This window comes from Felis catus, chromosome C2 (genome assembly GCF_018350175.1).
Source record: "Felis catus isolate Fca126 chromosome C2, F.catus_Fca126_mat1.0, whole genome shotgun sequence".
Lineage (NCBI taxonomy): Eukaryota > Metazoa > Chordata > Mammalia > Carnivora > Felidae > Felis > Felis catus.
In genome coordinates, this window is record NC_058376.1 from 87,008,501 (window position 1) to 87,022,716 (window position 14,216).

Sequence of the window (14,216 nt, forward strand, 5' to 3'; positions counted from 1 at the left end):
TGGCTACTCCTCAAACACCCAGCATGTTCTGGCCTTCAAGCCTCTACACTTATTGTTCCCTCTCTGAAACTATTCTTTCAGATGTCATTTACTTACTTCACTCCTTACTTCATTGAGACCATGGATGAAATTATCACCTCGGAGAGGACTTCCTGAACCACCTTGTAAAAGAGTAACTCTCCCTTCCACCCCCACCCTCACTCCTAAGCTCACCCGCAACCTTGCTTTATTATTGTCCACACAGCATGAAGCAACTCCTGTCACATTACATACTTACTTGTGTGTTTATTTATTGTCTATCTCCTTTTATCTCAGATTAGAATATATCTCCGTAAGGATAAGAAGTCGGTCTGTTATGTTTACTGAAATATTCCTGACACAGAGAATGGTGGCTTAGCATGCAATAGACGCTTCATAGGTATTTGCTGAACATATAAATAAATGTATGAATTAGAGAACAACTCCGTTCACTCCATTTCTTCACTTGTTTTTATATCATCTTATATTGTATATATTTTATAAACCACCTACCAAAATATAAATTAGTAAAATAATTATTAAAAAAGGGGGTTCCTGGGAGGCTCAGTCAAGCATTTGACTCTTGATTTCAGCTCAGGTCACAATCTTACAGTTTGTGACTTCGGGGCCCACGTCGGGCTGCAAGCTGACAGTGTGGAGCCTGCTTGAGATTTATTCTTTACCTCTCTCTCTGCCCTTCCCTCCCTCCCTCCCCTCTCTCTCTCTCAAAATAAACTTTAAAAAAATAATTATTAAAAAAGATATCACTCAGAGGGGATTGCCTTTCCCATCATTAACTAAATTTTTGTTGTTAGCTGTCGTATCAACTGATGACTAAATCAATCAATCAATAAATAAAATCCAAGTTTAAAACCTGAAACCAGGGGCGCCTGGGTGGCGCAGTCGGTTAAGCGTCCGACTTCAGCCAGGTCACGATCTCGCGGTCCGTGAGTTTGAGCCCCGCGTCAGGCTCTGGGCTGATGGCTCAGAGCCTGGAGCCTGTTTCCGATTCTGTGTCTCCCTCTCTCTCTGGCCCTCCCCCGTTCATGCTCTGTCTCTCTCTGTCCCAAAAATAAATAAACGTTGAAAAAAAAAAATTAAAAAAAAAAAAAAAACCTGAAACCAGGCAAAAACAATTATGAGTGGCAATCATTTTGCCTGGCACTTAGTTTTTGAAATAGTGACCCAAGCACCCTTTTTGGTCTTCCCTCCCCTTTGCCCCCCCAACACTAAGAACCCACCCTACAGTAAGCAAGGGAGAGTGTGGGCAGAGACCGGTTCATGTTTCTAGACCCTGGCTGGTTTTTAAAACTCTTTGGAATGGGGTGCCTGGGTGGCTCAGTTGGTTAAGCATCCAACTTCAGCTCAGGTCATGATCTCAGTGGTTCTCGGGTTCAAGCCCCACATCTGCCTCTGTGCTGACAGCTCGGAGCCTGGAGCCTGCAGCCTGCTTCGGTTTCTGTGTCTCCCTCTCTCTCTGCTCCATCCCCCCCCCCCACCATTAACTCTCTCTCTCTCTCTCTCTCTCTCTCTCAAAAATGAATAAACATTAAAAAAAAATTTTTTTTTAGCTCTTTGGAATAATTCTATATCAAATTCCAATACTTCAGTCTGAGGTACAGTACTGGTCTCCCAAAATGAAGCTGCTCTCTTAGAGTCTTCATGAAATAAAGACAGGACATGATACCCTAACCAAGACTTCCCCCCTCCCATGGAACTGATCCCCAAAACAATGACGTAAATAATTGAACAGAGTATCTAATGAACATTGCTCACAATAAGCACGGGTCATACAATGAAACATGGCTTAGACCCCAACACAGCCAATGAGTTGACAAAACAAGACAGAGAAAGGGATGGATCCATACATTCCCAAGCCCCCAAAGGCATTTCTCCTCTCTTTGGTTAAAAACAATTCAATGTATACTCAGAATCATAAAAATGAATTAAAGAAAAAAAGGATTAGCATAAATCTTAGTCCTATAATTAAAATTAACAATGTTTATCAATATAAGCAACCACCCCATGCGTTATTCAAGACCTCCTGCTGGAACCGCCAGCAAAAGAGAGCATCTCTCCCAATGCATTTGCAAAAACTCAACAGGTAAGAAATCTCAATTGATATTTGCTTCCAAAAGAGAAAGTGAAGGCGAATAAACCCAACAGGGCAGCTACTGCTGATTCTTCTCCAAGTTCCCAGAGGCCTCCCTCTAAAAAAAACAGCATCAGTGCACACACTCCCCAAAAAATGTGCAGACCCCTCTTCACGGAGATAGAAAAAGCAGTTTGAGGGAAGGCAAATCATTTTTTAAATACTGACTTGCAACAGAGAAACTCTGGGAAGTACCCGGAAGAGCTGGACAAAATTGCCTAAACCACTATGTCCCTCTAGAAAGCCAGAATTAAACAGTGTCTCCAACTCACATCTTTCCCCCTCACTTCCCTCTCCCAACAAAACTTGTCCTTTTTTGAACATTAGAAAAATGTGTCCAACCTTCCTAATATGAAGAATGTTTTAATATCAAAATTTTACCACCACCGCCCCTAAACAACAAAACAGCGACTATGTCCTGATTTTATTCTTTGAGAAAGGACTGTCAGAAAACAAGGGTGGCACGTGGAAAACAGAGGAGCCAGGCAGCCTGCCCTTTCATGTCATATGGAGGAATGGCCACCCAAGGGTTGTCTAGGGTAGGGACTGGCATACTATGATGGCTCATAAGCCAAATCCAGCCCTCAGACTACTTCTGTACTGCCAAGGAGAAAGGAAGGAGGAGAGGGACAAAAATACCAGATGACATAATTATGGCCCACAAAGCCTGAAACATTTACTCTCTGGCCCTTTAGAGGAAAGGCTTGCTGGCCTCAGTCTAGGGGAATGAAAGTTCATCTCACTGCTTACTACTGACTAAAGGTCCCAGACTTAGTAAAGTTACTCGTTAACTTGTAGATTTTTGTTTGGTAAAAATACAAAAAAATTCTGTCCAGTGGAATGTATACCCTCAAGGATTTATGACCCTGAGACACTAATTTTATATTTAACTCAGCAGTCAAATTATCTTTCAACATCCTGGCTTCTCCGATTTTTTGAACCAGTAATAAAAACTAACTGGTCCCCTCAGTAATTAAGGAGTCAAAGAAAATCTGTGATACGTGCTCAGTTTATATGTACCTGAAAATCATGGTTTTACCTTTTTGAAAATTATAGTTCAACAACTCGTAATGACCTAAAGCAACTCTAGATTCAGGAGTGCAGTTCAATGAATTTATATTTGTTAAGCCATTATAGCATCTATATGCTGTATATCTGAAAAGCAGTACTATCTTGTAAGGGTGTGACACATTAGTTCATCTACAGAGCGTGCACAGAGTACACAAACACCAACAGACTCCTTGAAAGGACCAGTGAGACCCCAGGGGCTCCACAGCTTTTTGGTAAGAAACCCAAACTGAGTCTTCCAACTGAATCTTCCTAACTGGAATAACTGGATCCATTACCCACCTCTAACTCCTTCTGTACAACGGTGGGGGGGGGGGGGGATATCATTCCCAATTTATTAACATTTGACTCACAAATACCTTATATCTGCAAACAATTTCTACCCAGAACAGCTTGATTTCCTTCATCACTGCTCTGAGAAAAGAACACAGTGGGAGGTGGGGGGGGAGAGAACAGGGTAGATTTGGATTTGGAGCTTTGAGAAAACTTCAGAATTCCCAAAAAAAGCAAAAGGAGCATTTGGGTAAATCAAGAACAGCTTAAGGCAGCTGACAACAAAGACAGAGTCTTAAAGAGCCTACAAATGGGCTCCCCAACCTCAGCCAGCTCAAAATTACCAAAACCTCTTGACTTTCTTATACTGCCTAAAACTCTAAATATCAACCAATCCCCTCCAAAGCTTAATAGTTCTCAGTCATTCATACTTTAGTATAAATTAGCTTATTTCAGACTGGCTTCCTCTTAACTTCCAATAATGCCATTTTAAAAAAAAAAAAAAGGCCTATAGGAATTACAAGCAGATATTGAAATGCATGGGCTCAGGAGCCCAGCTGCATTAAGTGTGTGTTGCTTTCCAGAGACCACTTGTGTTTAGCTCCGCTGCATGGTTGTACCTCCTGCTCTGTGGATCCTATTCCCGTTGCATCCCTCAGGGAGCCTGACACTTTGGGAGACCCACCATTATATAAATGTCTCTCTGCTCCCCTTGCTGGAAAATCTCAGCTGCAGTAGAAGCTGTCTGTGCCATTACAGCGATGCGGCTGAAGGAGCCAGAGCAGATTTTGAGTAATCACAGCCTAATCACATTTTAATTACATTGGCAATCAGTGAGTTCTTAAAAAAAAAGAAAAGAAAAGAAAGAAAGAAAGAAAGAAAGAAAGAAAGAAAGAAAGAAAGAAAGATTAAATGCTCGTTAAGCACAACACAGAAACAGAAATAATTTTGCAAATGGCAAAAGCCCAGATAGGTCAGACTGAAAGGCCTGATTTTTGCACTTTTTATAATATTTAAAAACTCAACAGAAAGTTAGGTGATAGCCCTAAAATGTGCAGAATATGATGATAAATAGAGCCTTTTGAAAAACAGACTCCTCCTTCCCTTCCAATTTGGAAAATCTTCAGTAAGATGAAGGAGGAGGTACACAGGTTTCAAAATCAGACAGACCTGAATCCCAATCCCAAGCTGGTTCTCCCACCACCAAGTCACCTAACTTGTCAGGTCCCCATTTCCTCATCTGAACACCCAGCCGTAAGGAGTGAAGGAAAGCTGTGGAGGAAGTAGCAGGTGCCTTAGCAGGCATTCAATAAGTGACATGCTATTTCACCCAGTGTTGTTAGCATTAACCGTTCTTTTTTCTTAATTTTTCTAAATGTTTATTTTTGAGAGAGAGAGAGACAGAGACAGAGTTCTAGTGAGGGAGGGGGAGAAAGGGAGGGAGACACAGAATCTGAAGCAGGCTCCCAGGCTCTGAGCTGTCGCCACAGAGCCTGACGCAGGGCTCCAACTCACGAACCACAAGATCACAACCTGAGCCAGAGTCGGACACTCAACCGACTGAGCCACCCAGGTGCCCCAGTACAAGTGCTTCAGTAATCCCTGTCCTTATATAGTCACTTTTTTCCTAATTCAAACACCTATCTTGCCATTATTGTCCACATTAACATGGTATAGTGATGTCCCAGCAGCCACTGTCCTCCTTCTTAAGGCAATGGTAACCTAATCTGGCTTGTAGGGTGGTGGTTCCCAAAGTTTGGCTGAATTAGAACCACCTAGAGGGCTTGCTGACTCCTAAATTGCTGGACCACCTCTGAGGTCCTAATTCGATAGGTCTAGAGTGGGGCCCAAGAATATTCATTTCTAACCAGTTTACAGATGACGCTGATATTCCTGGTCCAGGACCACTCCCTTCCCTTCTCAGATCACAAGCTAGGAAGGAAGGTCTCCACCCTCAGGTTCCATGATGGGTCCAGTGATCAGGGGAAGGCTGGGCAGCACATGACTCAGATTCTCAGGACCTTCGCTAAGAACTCCAGGACAGTACTCCGCTGGATTTTAACCTGGAGACATACATTGTAGGAGGCACTGGAAGTCACCTCAGGGCCATTAGGGAGACGCTGTCTGAGAGTGGCACCAACCCAGAGGAAGCAGAGCCAAGGGGAACAAACAGATAAAAGGGTTTCAGTCCCAGGGGCGCCTGGGTGGCTCAGTCAGTTAAGCATCTGGACTTGTGATTTCAGCTTAGGTCATGATCCCAGGGTTGTGGGATCGAGCCCTGTGCTGGGCTCCTCGTGGAGCATGGAGCCTGCTTAAGATTCTCTCTGTCTCTTTCCCTCTGCCCCCTCTCCCCCTCACACTAGCACATTCCGTCTCTCTAAAACAAACTTAAAAAAAAGGGGGGGGGCTCTGTCCCAGAATTAAGGGCATGGTCTCCCTGGGACTGTCCAGGTTTTATGATACAATACTTCCCTTTTTGCTTAGATAAGTTTGGCTCAGCTCTCCTTCCACTTACAGCAGAACCGGAACACGGAGTTTGTTGGTTTTACTTGGTTTTCCTGTCGGTTTTGGCTCTTCATTTTGCTCCTAAATAACAATTACCTAAACCGTTAAATTGTCTCCATTACCACCAAGTCAAATGTCTCCACCAATTCACCAACCCAAAAAGAAGTCCAAAGCAATGTTTTGGGAATGTAAACAACCTACCCCACACAGAATACACATCTCCCAAGGTGAACCTCTATGAGTTTAATGTAATTCTAACTGAATCCCTACAGAATGGCCAATTACAAGATCAGGAACTTTCCAAAATTCAGCAGTAACAATTTAGAAAACATAATGGGGAAAAATTATATTTAAAAATACATTAAAATTATATTCATAAGTAACAGAAAATGTAATTCTGAGAAGACACTAAGCCACAAATACACAGGAAGTTTATGAAGAAAACCATATAGCTTTGCAGGGGTGGGCGAAGGGAGAGGTGAATAAAAAAAAAAAAAAAAAAGGATAAATAGCAAGTTTCTGGCCAGAAAAACTCAAAATTGTCGAGCTACCAGGTATTCCCAAGCTAATATGCAATATATGAAACTCTCATACAAATCAATAAAAAACAGATGAAAACCTCAATAAAAAATGGGAAAATGGACCAAAGGAAATGAGGAAGTGATTAACACAAGAAGAAAAACAACCAGCCAATACAAATATGAAAACTAAGGGCAGTACTTAGCCTGACGGCACTGGTGCGAGGGACAGGGGAGCAAGAGAGTCACCAGAGCTGGCTTTTGGGGGCCAGTGTAATAATCTGCATTAAAACCCCGAAAATACACAGTTTTGACTCAAAAACTTCACTTCTGAAATTTACCCTAAGGAAATAATCAAATAATTTTTAATAGAGAAAAAAGTAAGGGAGCACAGAAGAGAAAAAAACTTAAACATGGAACAAATGGTTACTATCTGGACAGTGACTGAAGGAGGTATTTGTTGTACTTCTGTAAACAGAATTCGTCCTTTAAGACATGTATTATTTAAAAAATAATTGCTATTATCTTCTGGATGTAAAAATAACCCTATTATTTGAAACTCTTTCTACAACTGTCTTTTATTTATATGATTAGTTGGCCTAAAATCAGGTGTATAAATTATGGTACTACTGTGCATGGGATATCATTGGCATACGTTCAACGATTTAGACTTACATATATGTACACACACAGGGGAAAAGCAGGTTGTAAACAGCATGTACAGAATGAATGTTTGCTTTTTTTATTGTGGTTGTTTTTAATTTTATTTATTTTGAGAGACAGAGCACACAAGTGGGGGAGGGACAGACAGAGAATGAGAATCCCAAGTAGGCACTGCACTGAGAGTGCCCACCCCCCATACCAACATGGGGTTCAATCCCACAAACTGTGATATCATGACCTGAGCTGAAATCAAGAGTCAGATGTTTAACCGACTGAGTCACTGAAACGTCCCATGAATGTTCTATTTTCATAAATATACATATTTATATTCATTTTTATACAGTTTCATAGAAAGGCCTAAAGAACACACACAAAATATTAATAGTGGTTATGACTGGGAAGTAGGATTGTAAGTAATTTTTATTTTCTTCTTTTTATATATCTGCACTTTCTCAAGTTGCTAAAATTATTAAACACCCTTTTTAGGGGCGCCTGGGTGGCGCAGTCGGTTAAGCGTCCGACTTCAGCCAGGTCACGATCTCGCGGTCCGTGAGTTCGAGCCCCGCGTCAGGCTCTGGGCTGATGGCTCAGAGCCTGGAGCCTGTTTCCGATTCTGTGTCTCCCTCTCTCTCTGACCCTCCCCCGTTCATGCTCTGTCTCTCTCTGTCCCAAAAATAAATAAACGTTGAAAAAAATACCCTTTTTAATTATAAGAAAAATAATATAAATGTTAATATTTTTAAAAAAAGAAGTGACTGACATTTGAGTTTGGGAGTGCTAATGCAGCTAAGTATAAGAAATCATCTTTTTCTTTTCTTATGATGTATGTGATAGAACACAAAACAGTACACTACCAATTCCTCCATCTGGCACTTAATGGAGACAGCAAAAACTTTATCTCCCAACATTCATTCATCCTTCATTCAATCATTCATTTTTATGATCACCTCCCATGGGCAAGGCAGATGGTGCTGGAAAGTCTACTTTAAAAATATTCGTTTTTCTTAAAAATCAGATACAAAACGCAATGGGTAAGTTAGGGTGGGTTATACTTCTTTGGCGTTTCATAATTAAAATTTTCACCTACTACTGCTTTTAGATGCAGTATATTCTATACCTGATTTCTCATGGTGCATCACTGTCTCTCCACCCTCACCCACAGGAGCCCTAAATTTGGGGGCAGTGAAGAATAAGACCACAGAGCTTGGCCCCAAGTGCCTGCAACTTAAAGATGCTTAAAAGCATCATCGTGACATCCCATTCAAGGATGAAACTCAAAACCAGCAGCACCAGGAGTACCTGCAGATCACTCCAAGTCAGTAAGCCCAGGGAGATGATGTGGCTGTTCCAGACCATTAGTGACCATCTGTAAGAGATGGTCCTTCCAAGCTCCATCAGAAAACAGGAAAATGTAAGGATCAGATTCTCCCTCTTTCTGCAGCCAAATATCTTGGCAGCTTTACAATGGCCCCATCTTGTGGTTTATTCCTTCCGTGAGGACGTACCATCCCCAAAGAAAAGTCCATTACAGAAAATCAAGGAAGAAGTGGACCGATAGATATGTAACATGTAATAAAATCCTGCTCATGAATTATTGAGTAACATCCATTAGTCACCAATTTCCAAAAAGTAATATAAGACTCTTAGAAGAATATGGAAGTTAGGAGAACTAGATCTCATCCTTTTCTTACCCAGTAGGCATAACAACAGTTTCAGTGAAGAAATTCCTATTTTATATAAAAGAAGAAGAAAGTTTCCCTCCCACCGTCTATCTCTAGAGGTAAATCAATATACACATTACAGATCCTGTAAGACCACTAATGCGTGGACCATTAATGAGAGCTACAGCTTTACTATTACAGGGAAAAATGCTGCTAATGTAAAATTAATTAAATCCAATTATTTTTTACTTGGTACTTTCTATGTGCTAGACACCATGAGCTTTACAAAAATAAAACAGCCTCTCCCTTCCACAAGCTCCCAAACAGGAGATGCAAATATTTACATAAATAATTTTATGTTGCAAGATGAATTTGAAACTTCTAATAACAAAAGAATAAACATTATGTTATAGGGGTTTCAGGCACAGGCTCTGGAGGCAGATTACCTGGATTGGAATTCTGATTCTATACCCATCACTAGCTAGCTATGTAACCTCAACAAGCTTAACCTTCTCTTCTACCTCATTTTTTTCATTTAAAAAATGGACATAATAACGATATCTACCTCATAGGATTATTGTGAGGATTAACTGTGGCACAAACGGAAGTATCATTAATATCAGTATAATTATTACTGGCATGAGATAAGGAAGCACTAATTATGAAGATCCTGGGAAAGCAGTCCCACGGAATAGAATCTGTAGCCAAGTTCTGAATAATGGTAAGGATTTTAGTGGGAAGTGATGGGAGAGAAGGGCATTTCACAATTAAGGATTAACCTGAGCAAAGGACTAGAAGTAGGGAGAGTCGATGCCCTGAGTAAGCTGGTGTTGTGGCTACAGCAGCAAGGCAGCTGAGCTATATGTGGTGGGGGAAGGAGGTGTGCAAAAGAAATAATGCTGAGCAATGAGGCGCGCTGGCATCTGACTCAAGGAGCTGGTGACCACCAGGCTAATAAGACAACACTCTTCTAGAGGCAATGACAGCTCAAGAAGCAGGGCATCATAGTGGTAAAGAACATGAGATTCTGGGTTTGAATTCTAGCTCCATCTCTTAAGAGCTGTGTGACTTGGGCAAGGACGTAATCTTTCTGTGCGTCTGTTTTCTCACATGTAAAATAGGTGTGTTGAAGATTAAATGAGGGTCTATATACCAAGTTCTTAGAACAAGTGCCTGGCACCTAGTGATACATATGTGTTTGCTATTAAAAGGTTGAATACCGTATGACTCTCGATCTCAGAGTCGTGAGTTTGAGCCCCACACTGTGTGTAGAGATTACTAAAATAGATAAATAAACTAACTAACTTAAAAAAAAGTAGAATACTGGCCTCTTCCTCTTGATAGCTCTTCAGAAAATTATGAGCAGTTGGTATGGGCAATGACAGGGTCAAGGGTATAAGACTGCTTTTCAATTATTCAAAAAAATACTACCATGAAAGTAAATGCTCTCATTTGGACAAAAATTTCCACAGTCCATGAAAAAAATTTATCTCAAAGGAGTGACAAACTGACAGCAATCACTAAGCTTAAGCACACACAGTTCTAGGCAACACGACTCTTGAGTTTGTCCAAGACTTCATCAGATCACCACGGCCATGCAAAAATGGCAAAATGCACCATTTACGAGAAGACGGTATCTGTGTTGATTTTGGATGATGGCAAAGGTTTTAATGTGAGTTGGGGTGGGGGGGGGGAGGAGGGCATGAGCCAATGGATGGTCATGATTGCTCAGACGATCCCTAAGGCAAGAACTTACTTCCAGATCCATCCTTGACTCTAGGTCCTTCAGGCTTGGCCTCAGAAATAATGTTTGCATTGGCGTTATTCTCCATCTCGATCACAAAGTCACTGTCCTCCTCAAACTCAGGGTGACTAAAGATCCAATCCAGGGCTCTTTCCAGGTTATTATTCTAATAAAATAAAACATTTTTACAATGAATGCAGTCCCAGGGCCTCATTATATCCTGCCCACTTGAACCAGGATGTCAAGCAGATAAGACAGGAGGCCTGAATTCATTAGTCCTAAGTGCTTCTGAGTGAGAAGCTCTGACCCTGCATATGAAATGCACATTTAGCTGGTATTCTCTGAGTCTCCCAACTGGGGTCTGTAATTGGATTCACCAGAAAACAGTTCTGAGCAGCAGACCAGCATTCCAAAGTCCATATCAGTCTTAGCTCAGTGTTCCCACAGGCTAATGCTACTGATGAGGTGCAGAATATCAAAGAGTATTGCCTATGTCTAAGAACAGCCCTTTTTCAGGCCACAATAACTGCATTCACCACATTCCCTATTAACTGTGTTTTCTGCAGAGCCATGCCAGGTAGAAGGGATGCCAATGTGAGTACCATGTTAGTGCATCTTCTCCCTCAATGTCAGCAGAACTGTTGAAATTGCAGTAGAGACAAGATTAATGCCTTGATTAATGGTGACAGCATTGGTTAGTTAGGTTATATTGTTTTAAACTGAACTCCATGAAGTTCAAACCAATTGACCATAAAAACATTTTCCTCTGTTTGTGATATCAATGGCAGGTTAAAGAATTTGTTTCAACATCATCAGAATCTCCAATGAAACACTCAGGCAGTAAAATAAGTGGGGCAAAGCAAGTGCCCCGAATGAAAACTAACTCCAGTTGAGATATTTCAAGCATTTTAAAGGGAAACAGATTGCTCCAGCCACACCCCATGCATCAGTTGAGAATTGTTACATGACCTCAACAATGGACCCCAGCAGGCAACCAGTCAGGAAAGGTAAGAAAGAATCAGTAGCAGACATCCACTCAAAAATGGATATGGTGTGGCAAGGGAGGGTGGGTTGAAAAAAAAAAAAGTACTTTCCCTCAATATTAAACAGGTATCTGTACTATAAGAGGAAGACTTCTATGTACCCTCTAGTTTCATGGTCTCTTCTCTCCTGATAACATCAGAAGTTCATTAATACCAGAAGCATCTTCTCTCTCCTCAGAGAGAAACAGAAATGGAAAATTCCAGAAGCCATTCAGTCTTCTCTGTGAGGACTTTTGATAGACACTTCTCCAAGGTCTTGGTCTCAGAAACGTAAAATTTCTCCTCAAGAACTGCCTTATTGAACACTGAATCTAATGCATCCTTCTCTGCTCTAAGGCCACAAGGAAGCTCCAAGTCAGATCTCAGACCCCTGCGAGTAATAAACACCAAGATGATACAGTTTCTTTAGGTTTGGTCATCTTGCCCTGGCTGCATTATCTCCTTATTTTTATTTTTTACTCCTTATTCTTAAACTGTCCATATAATTCCCCCCAATCATTTATTTTAGCTATATATATAATATATGCAAATATAATCTCTATGGGCCATGGTGGGGTACAGAGTGAGATGAACATGATTCCAAATGATCAAAGGATACTGGAAAGCCCAACGGCTACTGGCAGAAATACATATGACCTCCAATAAGTGGAGAGTATTCTCACACTGTCTCTCACGCTTACCGTGGCTCGTAGCGCCTGAATAGCCTGATTCCGATGGAATCCCATGGAAGTAATGATAGCTACAATTTCCTCCGGAGGTTGGTTATCCAATCCAGTAGCACCAAAAACAGAGGCCCCAGCAGAAGCCGCTCCTCCATAACCAGGCATGGTCAGTGGTTCGGCAAAATCTGGGGAAAATAATCATTCTCAGGACTTTTCCTTTTTTTAGTCTTGAAATAAACAACATTTTAGAGCTAAGAAGGAAAAATACCTACGAAATTATAATAATCAGGACAGTTGGTACTAGCATTAAGGATAAACATACAGATCAGCTAAAACAGAATTCAGAGAGTCCAAAAATAAACCCATAGATTTATGGTCAGTTGAGTTTTGACAAGACCACTCAATGGGGGAGGGCAGTCTTCTCAACAGATCGTGCTGGAACAACTGCATGTCCACATACAAAGAATGAAGATGGATCCCTACCTCAAGCTATATTCAAAGATTAACTCAAAATGGCTCCCTGACCTCAATGTTAGAGATCTTAGGATAGGCAATGGCTTCTTAGCTATGACAACAAGAAAACAAGTAACAAAAGAAAAAACACAGAAAATTAGACTTCATCAAAATTGCAAACTTTTGTGCTTCAAAAAATACCATGAAGAAAGTGAAAACACTCACAGGATGAGAGAATATATTTGCAAATCATGTATATGGTAAGGTACTTGTATTGATTATGAAAATAACTCTTACTACTCAACAATAAAAAGACAAATAATTTCATTAAAAATGGGCAAAAGTTGGGCTGCCTGGGTGGCTCAGTCAATTGAGTGTCAGATTCTTGATTTTGGCTCAGGTCATGATCTCATAATCAAGATCAAGCCTCATGTCGTGGAGCCCGCTTAAGAGTGTCTCTCTCCCTCTGCCCCTCCCCCACTTGCACACACACATGCTTGCACAAGTGCTCTCTCTCTCTCTCTCTCTCTCAAAAAAAAAAATGGGCAAAAGATTGGATAGACATTTCTCCAAAGAGATTTAAATTACCCACAAGGACATCAAAAGATGCTCTACCTCATTAATCATTAGGGAAATGCACATCAATATCACAATGAGCTACCACTTTCACATCCACTGGAATGGCTATAATAAAACAATAATAACAAGGGTTGGTGAGGATATGGAGAGATTGGAGCCCTCATACATTGGTGGTAGAATGTAAAACAATACAGTCTGATTGTTGAAAAACCTGCACTTTTATGTTATGGAGATGGCTTCTTTCCTTCAATCTTATGAAATAACCTGTGCTAGCTTCACACTTTTCTTCTATGGCTTCCTCACCTCTCCCAGACTTCATAGACCGAAGAGAGTGAGGGCCTTGCTCTAGACTAGGTTTTGGTTCAAGGGAATGTTGTGGCTGGTCTGATCTTGTGTCAAAACCACTAAAACTTTCTCCAAATCAGCAATAAACCTGCTGTGTGTTCTCATCACTGGTGTGTTCAATGGAGTAGCACTTTGCATTTCCGTGGAAGAATTTTTGCTTTGCCTTCACAACTTGGCTGTTTGGTGTAAGAAGCCTAGCTTTTGGCCTCTCTGTTTTCAATACGCCTTCCTCTCTAACCTGAATCATTCCAGGCTTTTAAGTTAAAGTGAGAGATGTGTGACTCTTCCTTTCACTTGGACACTTAGAGGCCAGCATAGAGTTATTAGCTGGCCTAACTTCAATGTTGTTGTGTCTCAGGGAATAGGGAGGCCCAAGAAGAGGGACAAAGACAGGGGACTGGTTGGTCGGTGGAGCAGTCAGAACACACACATCTGTGGATTAAGTTTGCTATCTTATGGGTGCAATTTGTGGTACCCCAAAACAGTTACAACAGTAACATCAAAGATCACTGATCACAGATCACATAATAGA

General features: G+C 41.1%; 1 protein-coding gene across 1 annotated transcript in view; it reads right to left on the reverse strand.

The window, feature by feature from the left end:
• The window catches only part of USP13 (ubiquitin specific peptidase 13), a 117,938-nt gene that overhangs the window by 9,312 nt on the left and 94,410 nt on the right, over positions 1 to 14,216 (reverse strand). Inside the window, exons 18-19 of the mRNA XM_023260372.2 lie at positions 12,326 to 12,492; positions 10,615 to 10,768 (exon numbers count right to left, since the gene is read on the reverse strand). Coding sequence (XP_023116140.1) covers positions 10,615 to 10,768; positions 12,326 to 12,492 — 321 coding nt within the window. The remainder of the gene's footprint in view (positions 1 to 10,614; positions 10,769 to 12,325; positions 12,493 to 14,216) is intronic.